General features: G+C 41.9%; 1 protein-coding gene across 7 annotated transcripts in view; it reads right to left on the bottom strand.

Annotated features, from left to right (window-relative positions):
• The window catches only part of SORCS1 (sortilin related VPS10 domain containing receptor 1), a 576007-nt gene that overhangs the window by 85738 nt on the left and 475414 nt on the right, over positions 1–14855 (bottom strand). For all 7 annotated transcript variants that reach the window (XR_015155388.1, XM_086377870.1, XM_086377867.1 and 4 more), the window contains one exon: positions 14128–14241. Coding sequence is in view for 6 of the 7 variants with exons in the window: in XM_086377870.1 (XP_086233996.1) it covers positions 14128–14241 (114 nt within the window). In the remaining variant the exon portion in view is untranslated. The remainder of the gene's footprint in view (positions 1–14127; positions 14242–14855) is intronic.

Below are 14855 nucleotides of genomic sequence, written 5' to 3' on the forward strand. Positions count from 1 at the left end.
AACATGATTTGCTTTCAAACTATCCCTAATAAAGAAGGTATCATTACTCCCAATAAATAGATGAAGAAATTAAGATTCATAGAACTTAACTAGTTTTCTCAAGATCACACAGCCAGCATCTAGACAATTTGGATCTAGGATATATGTATTTGTTACCACTGTACTGTACTACCTCTTTAAAATAGGTGAGATATGTGTCATCTCTTACAGGAATCCTTATGATTTACTTGATAGGAATCAGTAATGCCTTGTATGACTTTCTTCCTTCGTGTGACTGTGAACTTTAAGCTTCTCACTGAAGGCATACTTGTGCCGCAGACATGCAAGGCTGATAATCACTAGGTCCATACTGGGATGACTGTATAGAGTTTAAATGTTGAAATATCTGTCTAGAAACTGGCTATCATCACTGGCCCCAAACCCTGCAGGCACCACACCCACCAACCCAGCTATGTTAACCCCTATCCTTGGAGTCCTTGCTTTTCCTGGCAATCTGGAACTGAATGGGTTAACACCTAATACACCAAGGAGCTTCCTAAATCCTGCTCCTGTACTGAGAGAGCCTTACTCATTCTGACTGGTCACTGCCATGTCTGAACATCTTCAAATCATCCTATCTGATATTAAATATTTTGAAAAGTCCATGTAGGTGCTTATGACTGTATGCTGATTTGAAAGAAAATAAGGGAAGCTGGGGAAAAAAAAAAAATGCACACACTGGAAAATGGTGACATTCTGGTACCAGCAATGGTAGCAGAGAAGTGACCAGCAATGTCATACAGTAATTATGGCATCCCAGTGAGTTAAACTGCATCACAAACTCCCTGCGTGTTTCAGAAGTCAGGCACAATGCACATTAAAGGCAGGTTATAACTTTAATCGCTTAGCGTCCAAGCACACCTGTGACTATCTTGGCGAGGACCCCTGGAGGCATGGGCTCACTACCACTTGGCATCATCAGCTAGAGAACGTTTCTTTTGTGTGTCGCTGTTCTGACCAATCACCACCCTGGGCTTTCCTGAAGCCTGAAGCAACAGGAGTTCTGCTTAAACACAAAGCATGAATCCATTCCCCTGGGATTCTGCCACAGAAAAGACCGTTGGTAATTTTTTCAATGCTCATTAAAAACCATTCTGAGACCATTTTATTTCCTGGAAGAAAATGGCTTCACATTAGCCCTATCAGACCAGTCTCTGATATTTATAAGAAAATTGAGCAGAAATACAGAGTTCATTTACTCAAGTAAGCACACACCTGCTTTGTGCATTACAGAATGGTTCTATTTTCATCCCAGCAGCTGTCCCTGGGTCTGAGTCACATAAATGAATAATACATTTTATATGCTATTAAATGGGGCTGCTTACCTCCGCAATAACAAGGCAACTTATGATTATGTTGGACCTAAGCTCTGAATATTACTGGGATGCATTTAGTTGGTAAAACATTCTTCAATCTGCCAAGAAGAAAAGTACCTTGCAATGGCAAGGGAGTCTTAGCACAATTACTGAAAGGAAACATTCCACAAATATGCCTTTGATATTAACAACTGCTCATCAGTAGATGGTGTCTTATTACTTCAACGACCCCAATTTCAGCTATTCTCTTCCTTCTTTTCTTGATACTCCTGTCACCTTTTCCTTTTTACTCTATCCTCTTTGATTTTGCTTCTGTGCTGCCTGTCAGTCTTTAAAAAGATGAAGGTCGTAGCTTTTCTTTGTGAGAGTAAAATTGGAAAAAGCATCAAAAGTCTTCATATCCTGTGATTTGGCTGTTTAGCAGTTGTTTTTTTTTTTTTAACTTACAATTTTGGTACAGATGCTTGCAGTACAAATGTTGGCTATATGTTTGTGACTATTCTGTGTATGTTAAGGTGACAATATAGTCTGGCTTAGTCAGTCACCACTGTCTCTGTGATGTTAAGACTCTGCCCACAGAAATCAGTTTAAATGAGAATCCTGGGCATCAGTGTGTTTTTGTTTTTAATTTCCCCTGGTGATTCTAGTGTGCAGCCAGGATTAAAGATCACTGCCCTGGTGGTTAAAACTAGTGTTCTGGAACCAAACTGCCTGAGTTTAAATGCAGGCTATTACACATTATAGAAACTTGGGCAATTTACTCAGACTTTAACATTTGGGTTCTCTGCCTATAAAGTAGGTATAATTACAGAAACAGTTCCTAATGTTCTTGGGAGTATTAAATGATATAATGCATTCAAAAGGACATAGAAAAACTATGCCACATTGCAAGACCTTAATAAATATTAAACATCATAAGGTAGTAAAAAAAATAGCATTTAAAGTTTTAAATACTAATTCCCTGGTGGCTCAGATGGTAAAGAGTCTGCCTGCAAAGTGGGAGACCCAGATTCGATCACTGGATCGGTAAGTTTCCCTGGAGAAGGAAATGGCAACCCACTCCAAGTGTTCTTGCCTGGAGAATCCTATGGATGGAGGAGCCTGGCAGCCTACAGTCCATGGGGTTGGACATAAGTTGGACACAACTGAGTGACTTCCCTTACTTAACTTACTTACTTAAAGTTTTAAATACCGGCTTGCTCTTACAGCTGGTAAAAAATCCACCTGCCATGCAGGAGACTCTGGTTTGATTCCTCAGTTGAAAAGATCCCCTGGAGGAGGGCATGGCAATTCACTCCAGTATTCTTGCCTGAAGAATCCCATGGACAGAGGAGTCTGGTGGGCTACAGTCCATGGGGATGCAGAGTCAGACAGGACTGAGCAACTAAGCACAGCCTTTTACAAGTTCCCTGAAAGTAGAAGCCATGCTCTTACTGCCAAGATTATCTTCAGATCAAACTGGATCACATCAATTCCTTCCTTAATATTGTTCAAACTGCCCATGGTTTAGTCATAAAGAATAGGGTTTGGGTTTAAAAGATAGTTTCATGATCTGTGGTCCATGCATTTTTTAAGCTTTAGCTCTTTTCACTGCCCTGCATGCCTCCTAAGCTCAGGCCAGGCTAAAGGCTACTTGCCTTCTTCTGTTTGTGTTGTTCATCCTCCCTGGGATGATCTTTACTCTGTCAAGCTTCTATTCATTCATTAAAAATCAGTGCAGACATTATGTTTTCTTATTACATTATCTCTTCTCTTTTTTCACAGTAGTTATTACATGTTATGACCAAGAAAGAGGTGGAACTCTAGGTTTTCTTATAGCCAAGGTAGGACTTACTGTCACTGAGCTCTGGTGTCCCTCATGTGTGAGCACAGTGGAAAGAATATATTTGTTTAGTTTCTTGGATTATACTATGCGTCCTTGTTTTGAAGGAAAAACTTTCCGCTTACAATAACACGTGACTTGAAATGAGAAATGGGGCAAGCCCTGGAGACAGAGAAGGGAGTTGGTTCTGGGTACAGCACGTGGCTAATACTTCAAGTAGGTCTTTCTAGACTCAGTGTGCTCATATTTCAGCAAGAGTACTATGTAGCAGTCATACCCCTAACATTCAGAAATAACAGGGTTCCCTGGCGGCTTAAGCAGGTTCTCCAAGTTTCTCTTCTCAAGGCAATAGCTCTCAGAACTTTCCCCTTAAACAGAGTAAGCAGACCTTGGGCTTAGGGGAATGTCACTGGGCAGAAGATAGGTGAGGGGAAGAACACTTGTCTTCCACTAAGTAGGATGGAAGCACAAGTCATTTAACGTGAACACTAAACAGAATGCAACATCATTCTGAATGGCAGCATGCTGAAGTGGGACATATGGCCGAGTTAAACTAAATGACAGCATCAGGAGGATGGCTCATGGAATCCACTACAGTCAACTAGTTACATAACAAATTCATAAAAGGAAAATTTCCCTACTTTTAAACATCTGCAGTCCAAGGAATGCTAACACTGGGCACTTCAGATAGCTTATGGACATGTCAGAACCTGAAGGGGTCAAAGATCAACACAATCCCTCTGTTTTGCACATAAGGAAAAAAAAAAGAGAGAGAGATAAGAGTTTAGAGGGCTTCCCAGGGTCACACAGCGGGCAAGCAGTGGTCAGGGGCTCTGGACTGGGTTTGGAGCTCTCTTGCCATGATGCCATACCACCTGGATGAGGATTTTTATTCCCAATGCCACTGGGCAAGGACAGTGGTGTGAGAAACCTGATCTCCGTTCACCTTCTTCATTTCCAACCCTAATGCCATCCTGTAAACATGTGGGAACATGTATCTAAGAAACATATTCTGAAGGATCAATTCTGTAGCAGCTGAGAAGTCTAGACCGTCTGCTGTGAAACTGAATGGGTGCTTTCCAAAAAGAAAAAAAACAGCTACACGGGCCCCTGCAGTTTTGGGTCTGCAAACACTGCAAGTGATTTCCTTTCTGTGGACTTGAAACACATGGACCACTTTTAGGACCAATTATTCTCTATGATGTACACTGACATATGTTGCTGAATAAATCAGGCTGAACATCAAGAACCCTACCAGGATCAGAAACGAGATCACTTGGGAAAAGAACACAGCCCCCAAAGGCCCTAGAAATAGCAACCCCAGGGTGATGGCAGGATAGCCAGGCTCTAAGTGTTTTCATAGCTCATGTAGAGAGGATTATGTTTATAGAAAGCATTTTTAAAACATTCTAAATGTATGTGAGAGTATGGAGATAACTGTTTTGCTGTAATTTATGTGTATATATATATTTTCTTCCTGGACCCACTACTCTTATATAAATACTGAATTAATGCTATTTAAATCTTTTTTTAAATTCTTGATTAAATATTCCCACTGAATATTGAGAAACTAACACTGAGGAACAACAAGAACCATCACTGTACACTTACATTATTCCAGAAGAGATTAACGGCTCCTTTAAAGACACTTCACAGACAAAAATTTCTATACTTACTTTTTTAAAAACACATCTAGAAATATCTCTAGCTTAGAAGCAAAAAGAAATCTGTTCCTTGATAAGATTATCTTTGTTTCTTACAATATACCAGCCCAATGCCCACTTTATTTTATATTTTAGAATCTTTCATGGTTGGCATGAAATAAGCAATGCTCTAGTTAATTTAGCAACTGAACTCATATCAAGTTCCCTGGATCTGAAACAGTGTAAACAAGATTTAACCATATATAAGTATCAGTTAAGTCCAGTCTCTCAGTCATGTTCGACTCCTTGTGACCCCATGAACGGCAGCACACCAGACCTCCCTGTCCATCACCAACTCCCGGAGATTACCCAAACTCATGTCCATTGAGTCGGTGATGCCATCCAACCATCTCATCCTTTGTTGTTCCCTTCTCCTCCTGCCCTCAATCTTTCCCAGCATCAGGGTCTTTTCCAATGAGTTAGCTCTTCTCATCAGGTGGCCAAAGTATTGGGATTTCAGCTTCAACATCAGTCCTTCCAATGAACACGAGGACTGATCTCCTTTAGGATGGACTGGTTGGATCTCCTTGCAGTCCAAGGGACTCTCAAGAGTCTTCTCCAACACCACAGTTCAAAATCATCAATTCTTTGGCACTCAGCTTTCTTTATAGTCCAACTCTCACATCCATACATGATGACTGGATAAACAATAGCCTTGACTAGACAGACCTTTGTTGGCAAAGTAATATCTCTGCTTTTTAATATGCTGTCTAGGTTGGTCTGGAGAAGGCAACAGCACCCTACTCCAGTACTCTTGCCTGGAAAATCCCATGGATGGAGGAGCCTGGTAGGCTGCAGTCCATGGGGTCGTTAAGAGTCGGACACAACTGAGAGACTTCCCTTCCACTTTTCACTTTCATGCATTGGAGAAAGAAATGGCAACCCACTCCAGCGTTCTTGCCTGGAGAATCCCAGGGATGGGGGAGCCTGGTGGGCTGCCATCTATGGGGTCACACAGAGTTGGACACGACTGAAGCAACTTAGCAGCAGCAGCTAGGATGGTCACAACTTTCCTTCCAAGGAGTAAGTGTCTTTTAATTTCATGGCTGCAATCACCATCTGCAGTGATTTTGGAGCCCCCCAAAATAAAGTCTGCCCCTGTTTCCCCATCTATTAGCCATGAAGTGATGGGCCCAGATGCCATGATCTTCATTTTCTGAATGTTGAGCTTTAAGCCAACTTTTTCACTCTCCTCTTTCACTTTCATCAAAAGGCTCTTTAGTTCTTCTTTACTTTCTGCCATAAGGGTGGTGTTATCTGCATATCTGAGGTTATTGATATATTCCCAGCAATCTGGATTCCAGCTTGTGCTTCTTCCAGCCCAGTGTTTCTCATGATGTAATCTACATATAAGTTAAATAAGCAGGGTGACAATATACAGCCTTGATATACTCTTTTTCCTATTTGGAACCAGTCTGTTGTTCCATGTCCAGTTCTAACTGTTGCTTCCTGACCTGCACACAAGTTTCTCAGGAGGCAGGCCCAGTGGTCTGGTATTCCCATCTCTTTCAGAATTTTCCACAGTTTATTGTGATCCACACAGTCAAAGGCTTAGCATAGTCAATAAAGCAGAAATAGATGTTTTTCTGGAACTCTCTTGCTTTTTCGATGATCCAGCAGATGTTGGCAATTTGATCTCTAATTCCTCTGCCTTTTCTAAAACCAGCTTGAACATCTGGAAGTTCACGGTTCATGTATTGCTAAAGCCTGGCTTGGAGAATTTTGAGCATTACTTTACTAGAGTGTGAGATGAGTGCAATTGTGAGGTAGTTTGAACATTTTTGGCATTGCCTTTATTTGGAATTGGAATGAAAACTGACCTTTTCCAGTCCTGTGTCCACTGCTGAGTTTTCCAAATTTGCTGGCATATTGAGTGCAGCACTTTCACAGCATCATCTTTTAGGATTTGAAATAGCTATTGTTATTGTTCCGGAGAAGGCAATGGCACCCCGCTCCAGTACTCCTGCCTGGAAAATCTCATGGATAGAGGAGCCTGGAAGGCTGCCGTCCATGGGGTCGCTGAGGGTCAGACACGACTGAGCGACTTCACTTTCACTTTTCACTTTCCTCATTGGAGAAGGAAATGGCAGCCCACTACAGTGTTCTTGCTTGGAGAATCCCAGGGACGGGGGAGCCTGGTGGGCTGCCGTCTCTGGGGTTGCACAGAGTCGCACACGACTGAAGCAACTTAGCAGTATTGTTATTGTTCAGTTGCTAAGTTGTATCCAACTCTTTGTGACCCCATGGACTGCAGCAAGCCAGGCCTCCTTGTCCCTCACGTTCTCCCAGAGTTTGCCAAGTTCGTGCCCAAGAACATAGTATAAATGTGTAGTACATAGTATATATCAGTTCAGTTCAGTTCAGTCGCTCAGTTGCGACCCCATGAACCGCAGCATGCCAGGCCTCCCTGTGCATCACCAACTCCCAGAGTTCACTCGAACTCATGTCCATATAGTATGTATAGTATAACTATATAGGCTTGGGCTTTTGTATTTGCAAACTGAGATATTTATAGTTATCAATGGAGTAACAAAGAGAAAATGAATTTGGAGTTATTTCAGCACTAAATGCCAGATGACACACAGATGAATACTGATTTCATTTTATTTAAACAAAAGGAACTCATTTATTAATCAGGTAAATGCCTTATCTGCCTTGGGTCATCTTGGAGGCAGATATGCATTTTGGAGTACAGTGCTTCTAATTCTGTGAGTTTATGAGCCTATGCAAGGTATTATTTCAGTTTTACAGAAGACAAAACAGGTCCTGAGATTAAATGTGTCCTAGATCTCAGGACTGTCATGACTTATGTATCAAATGTCTGGACTATAGATACACAATAAAAGGAAATTTCCCCCCTCTTTTTACCTTCACTGTAGAGGAGCCCTTAGATGACAACTGTTGGTGATGTTTTACAATTTGAAAAGTGACTACTATCACTAGGTACTGTGCTGCCTGCTTCATAGAAAGCATCACATTTAATCAGCCCCCAACAGCAAATAGTCAAATTTCATAGTTTAGGAAACTAAGGCTCAGAAAGGAAGTGACTTGCTAAAGATGAAGGTAGAGATTGTTTCATTCTAAAATAACTCTGTTCTTTACCAAGCAACACCTCCTGCCTTAGAGTTCACTCTCTATCCACAGTAGACTGAAGGCCTAGTACCAGCCTCCTGGCTTTCCATGGAGTGGCTTGTGGGAGGCATGAAGGAACAGGTGAAAAGCGGCAGGGACAATGTGGCAGAACTGTGCTCACACGCTGTGTCGTGGTGTGGACACTGGACACCTTACATCACTGGGCTAAGAGCTAAGGACTGGTAGCTACAGCCACTGGAGGGATACTTTACACCCATTTCAGCTCTTATTCTAAGTCTTTCTGAGATCTTTCCAAGAGCTAAAAGGAAACTGCACACCCATTCATTTCTATACACGGAAACTGATAACAAATCCTCAAAAGAGCATTTCTATTGGGCATAATAACAACTGATGCCAGGATGTTTCCATCATGGTGAAGGGAGTGAACCTGAGAACAGGGCTATCTACACAGCGTAATAAACTGACTGTGAGAGCCGCCATAACCGTTTATAAAGTGAGGGCTTAACAAAAATAAAAGGGAAGTTTGCCTGGATGCCTTCAAGTACACTTGCAGAAAGGTGCTACTGGCAGATCTGCTTGTTAAGCTTTATTGACAAGGGATGGCTGTTTTGCAGACCAGTTCAACCCAAGTCTGATTACATGGCTGCAGCGTGTGCCCTGTTGTGAGGACTGGGTGAAGCAAGTCAGGCACATGACAAGTGAAATCTATCGGAGGCAAGAACTCTCAAGCCAGCCCTGCCCTGTGACTCCTCGGCACTTCATCTCAGCTTGAAGTTAATACTACATATTCTGGGCTGACAACCAGAGATGCCCATGGATGGGTTAAAATGGGCACTAGAGAGACTTAGGGGCACTATGGCTCCTTAATCCTAGAGACTTGAGGCTTTGTCCAATATCTCCCCCAATGCCTGGCTACTAATCTGACATCACAGCTTGTCCCTGAAAAACTAGCAGCCTGGCCCTTTCATCTGGCTCATCTCTTGTTCCTTTGCCTGTAGTAACTTGGCTCAAATCAGTTCAGTTGTTCAGTCGTGTCCAACTCTTTTTGACCCCATAGACTGCAGCACACCAGGCCTCCCTGTCCATCACCAATTCCCGGAGTTTACCCAAACTCATGTCCTCACACCTTCTTAATTTGGGAATCCTGCTTACCCTTCCTCCTAGTGTTCCCTTACAGAATCCACTGGCATTTGTATTTTAAAGAAGGACGGAAGTTAATATAACTGAATATCTCACGTATGGGATTCACAGGCAGCGTGTGGGCAGGAAGCTGGTGTTTCCACTCCTATGGGGGAGATATTTGGCAATGCCTAGATACTCAGGTCTAAGAAGGAATCAGCTGACTGGGTGGAATTTGCTTTAGCAGCTAGCAGAAAGACCTTCAGCTGCCAAAAGAGACTCAAATTATTGTTGCAGGGTTTTAATAACAAGTATTATAGTATGAGAAAGCTAACTGTAGCATTGTTTATAGCGGCAGAAAATAGGAAATGATCAAAACGTCCATGAAAGGGATTACTACATAACTCCTGGTGCCTGAATCCCAAGGGGTAAAAAGAAATTAGATGGAAAGAAGCCTCATAAACTCCGACATCAAAAGATGTCTAAGATGCGTTTTTGAATGAAAAAGGCACATAAAAGAATGATACGTCTAGTAGGAAACTGCATATAAAAGCAACCAAATTAATTTTGTGTATCTTTTCACTTAATTATTCCCTGACAAATGCAAAAGAAAGTGTTTAGAAACATGCATATCAAACAGATCATATCGTGTAGGAAAGGGGGCCAGGATTGGGATGATAACCTAAATTTGCTTTTTAAACACAGAAAACATACGTATATACTTTTTGTAATTAAATATCTCTAAGTGAAAAGCTAAATGTTTGATTGCAGCACGGTAGTGGCTACCACCTTATTGAGAATCTGTACTTATGAAATGCCACCAAATCAACATATAGCCAGGTGGCATCTGGGATCAGGGGCTGGAGTGGCATTAAGGCAGTCAGAAAGATTTGCAGCAACATGGACAGACCTAGAGATTTTCATACTTAGTGAAGCAGGGCAGAGGAGGAGAAATAGCATACGACATCCCTTATACGTGGACCCTAAAAAGAAATGATACAAAGGAAATTAATTACACGACAGAGACTCACAGACTTAGAGAAGGAATTTATGGTTGCTGTGTAGGGGGGAAGGAGGGGCAGAGGGATAGTTAGGGAATTGGGGATGAACATGTTCATACTCGGAGAAGGCAATGGCACCCCACTCCAGTACTCTTGCCTGGAAAATCCCATGGACGGAGGACCCTGGTGGGCTGCAGTCCACGGGGTTGCGAAGAGTCGGACACGACTGAGCGACTTCACTTTCACTTTTCACTTTCATGCACTGGAGGAGGAAATGGCAACCCACTCCAGTGTTTTTGCCTGGAGAATCCTAGGCACGGGGGAGCCTGGTGGGCTGCCATCTCTGGGGTCGCACAGAGTCAGACACGACTGAAGTGACTTAGCATAGCATAGCATAGCATGTTCATACCGCTGTATTTAAAATGGATAACCAACAAGGACCGACTGTATAGCACAGGGAACTCTGCTCAATGTTATGTGGCAGCCTGGATGGGAGGGAGTTCGGAGGAGACTGGATACACACACACACACACACACACACACACACACATATATATGGCTAAGTCCTTTCGTGGTTCACCTGAAATTATCACAACATTGTTAATCAGCTACACCCCAATACAAAATAAAGTTAAAAAAAAAGAAAGGCAAAAAGTTCTTTTTCAATTTCATTTACATATTACCTCTTACTCACTCTTGAGTCGGCTACAGACCCTGAAAATGGAAATTTGATGGTACGGAGTCTTCTTTGAGGATGAGTTCAGGAGCCTGTCTCAGCTAAGGGTCTTCCTATTCCTGATGCAAACGTATAGACTGTATGTCAATCAGCGAGGTTACGATTGACACCCTTCCTCCCACCTTAGGCCACAGGGTGCTATGAGGGCGGTTACTCTTCCACCTGTGAGCCCCTACTTTCAAGAGCAGGGCCTTTGTCCTACTTGCTGATGGCTGGTATTTATATGTCCCCTTCACACAAACTAGCTCACTAATGCTGATGATTTTCTGCAATATGTTTGAATGGAATGGATGAAGCCAGCAGATGTAATAACAAAATTCCCTTAGGGTGAGATGCTCTCAGGTAATAGACACTGACAGGAACAACCCTCTGGGAGTGGAGGGGGAGCACTAGGAAGTGATGCTGTGATTAATAAACATAATTGCATTGACAAGCATTTATATATCTGGATACCTACTGCTGAGTCAAAGCTATGGTTTTTCAAGTAGTCATGTATGGATGTGAGAGTTGGACCATAAAGAAAGCTAAGTGCTGAAGAATTGATGCTTTTGAACTATGGTGTTGAAGAAGACTCTTGGAGAGCCCCTTGGACTACAAGGAGATCAAATCAGTCAATCCTAAAGGAAATCAATCCTGAATATTCATTGGAAGGACTGATGCTGAAGCTGAAGTTCCAATACTTTGACCACCTGATGCAAAGAACTGACTCATTGGAAAAGACCCTGATGCTGGGAAAGATTGAAGGCAGGAGGAGAAGGGGATGACAGAGGATGAGATGGTTGGATGGCATCACCAACTCAATGGACAAGAGTTTGAGCAAACTCTAGGAGATGGTGAAAGATAGGGAAGCCTGGTGGGCTGCAGTCCATGGGGTCACAAAGAGTCAGACATGACTGAGTAACTAAACAACAACAAACCCACTGCTGAACCATTTATAATTGAAATTTTTATCTTTTAGAGCATAGATGAAAACTTCCATTGAATAGAATATATAAATTACTCATCTCTGATGTTTTATTTTATATGTGTTAGGATTTATCTGGGTTTCACATACTGAGTTCACCAAAGGAATGGTGAAATCTGTTTAGGAGTAGCTAAAAATATGTGTGTCTAAATATGCATGTAAATATTGATACATGTGCTGCTGCTAAGTCGCTTCAGTCGTGTCCGACTCTGTGCGACCCCATAGACGGCAGCCCACCAGGCTCCCCCGTCCCCGGGATTCTCCAGGCAAGAACACTGGAGTGGGTTGCCATTTCCTTCTCCAATGCATGAAAATAAAAAGTGAAAGTGAAGTCGCTCAGTCGTGTCCGACTCTTAGCGACCCCATGGACTGCAGCCCACCAGGCTCCTCCGTCCATGGGATTTTCCAGGCAAGAGTACTGGAGTGGGGTGCCATTGATACATGTATATAATTATAAAATGAAAATATATATACATTCTTAATAAAGTGAAAAGTAAGGGTTCATAGACCTTCTTTTTCTGCCTTATTACAGTGGTTTCAGTAGCATTTGGTAAAATTTAGACCCCTCTGTACTTCAGCCTCTTCTCATTAATACCAAAGAGAGAATAGCATAACTCCCTTGACTAACTCTGTGAAAAAAAAAAAATCAATTCTGAAATCAGCTTCAGGGGCTCCCAGTGCTCTTTACAATGTCTAAACATGTTCGTACATGCAGGTGATACAACTTCTTTCTCTGGCATTTCTTCACCATTAAGTTGAGTGATTTCAGCAGCCTTTTTCAATTTTTCACATGGTAGTAGATGCTCAAGATCTCACTGACCATTTGCTGTAAAAATGTTACTTGCATTTTTCTCAAATTTTGTGTTACAGTGCAAATAAATCATAGCTTATTTATTTATTCAATCATAGATAAGAACATTTGATGTGCATGTCTATGTTTTCTTTCTCTCCTTCTGAAAAAAGTTTGAATGGAATAGATGAAACCAGCAGATGTGATAACTCAACAAAAATCCCTTAGGGTGAGATGCTCTCAGGTAATATCCACCAAGTAGTATATACTATTCTGAGAGTAGTATATGTTATTTTGGTGATATTTTCTAAATTAAAAAAAGTAAACATTTAAAATACAAAAGTACCTAAACAAGAACATGAATGTCCTCTCCTCTGGATGGCAGCTCTCATGAGAAATGAGAAGGGCAGCTGTCAAGGAGTGCTGCCTAATGGTAAGTGCCTGCTTCCCCTCCCTCTCTCTCCCTCTCCTTTCAGCCCTTTCCTTCCTGACTGTCTTCAAACTGAACAATGGCTTCCTTCTTGCCTTCACACTTAGATGGAAACATCAGTTTTGGCCTTGCTGGTCTTCAGACAGGAACTATATTATTAGCTTCCCTGGTTCACCATCAGTGCTCAGACTGTGCCTAGAAACAAACCGTCTAACTTGCTGGGTCTCCAGCTTGCCAACTCCCCCTATAGATATCAGGATTTGAACTTGCCCACCTCCACAGCTGGGTGCTCCCAGTCCTTTTAACAAATCTCTTTATATATACATATATATCTCCAATTGGCGATAGAAAAGCATATCTTTGGAAAATCCTGATGAATACCAGAACATAGTTCTGGTTTCCCAAATGGCTCAAAAATGTCCTTTGATAGATTGCTTGAATTAGATTCCAAATAAGTTCCACACAGTAGTTTCCTGAGTCTATAAATACCAGTTACAATTTTGGGAAAGTCACCACACGGTTTTCCTTTTTATGGTATTTCTTAAATAATATTGGATAAACCCCACAGCACGTATCATTCAACACAAAATTTTCAAATCTGATTCCAGATTTATAAAGATCAGAATGCATGTCTTCAATGTGTCAAGACTGGATAGAGAGAAAATGGAACACATTCCTGCTAACACCACCGTACTCTTGAAAAGCCAATGAGCTTCTTTTCTGCCTCTAGTTTCCACATCTATAGAGCAGGAAATGCACATGGGAAATATTTGTTTGACCTTCCACACAGGGATGCTGCAAGGTAAAAGGTAGTGTCATGTAATTAAATAGTTGTGAAATAGGGATCCAAAAATGAAGCAATCTGTATATTATCATCATTGCTATCTTCATCCAAGTAACTTGTTTTGTTTCTTTATTTGCAACTGGAATCTTATTCTCAGATGGAATTTGCACTATTAATGCAAATTTGTGCTGATTAAAATGAACAAAAGCGAATAGACTGGTGCTATAATGAAACAGACCTGGTCTTTGGTCAGAAGTGATTCTATAAGTTCATCTCATGCTGAAAAGCAGCAGCAGATGACCTCCTCAGGCCAACGCTTCAGGCACTCACCCAGTACTATTGAGGTAACTCTGCCCCAAGCTGCAGTCCTTCGACAGAGAGGATGGATTGAACCAAAAGGCTGGCAGGCACTGACCATTGCTGTGTCGTTCGTAACCATAGTCACTGTTGGGGAAAAAAATGAGAGAAACCTTTCAGTAGGTGGCAACGTTACTGAGAACAATTTAAGTCAGTCCACGGCCAACTTCTACCCTGGTCAATTAGTAAAAAGAAAACAGTCATTCACTAAATCAATGCCTTTCCAAAAACGGAATCTTTCTTTCTATCAATTACCCAAGAAAACATTCTACAGAATCCGTTTTGAGAAATGCTAACTTGGAAGCCACAGAGACACATGTATAGAGATGAAAGCTCAGTGCCCAGTAATTCCCATTATACACCTTTCAGCCAGGAGCATAGATACTGTTCTCATCAGGGGGAGACACAATAGTGATTGTGCTTGGGCCCTGAGAAAGCTAGAATGGTGGAAGCCCAGTCCCCCGTGTCAACTGCACTGAAAAACCTAAGGCATCCACACGTAGCACAATCCTCACTACTAGTGCTGTCTTTGGGGTGCTCTTCCAAGACATCTGGATCTACCAAGGAGAGCTGAGCCAGGTCTCTCTGTGCACAAGCCATCTGCTTCAAAGTCACAGCAGGAAAGGCAATGTACTTCGGGAGTATTGCGAGCATTTTCCCCAAAGGAAAACTCTGTCCTATTCAGTTAATGCCACCGATTG

This window comes from Bos grunniens, chromosome 26 (assembly GCF_055505025.1).
Source record: "Bos grunniens cultivar Pamir isolate PY7600 chromosome 26, Bosgru_T2T1.0, whole genome shotgun sequence".
In the NCBI taxonomy this organism is placed as follows: domain Eukaryota; kingdom Metazoa; phylum Chordata; class Mammalia; order Artiodactyla; family Bovidae; genus Bos; species Bos grunniens.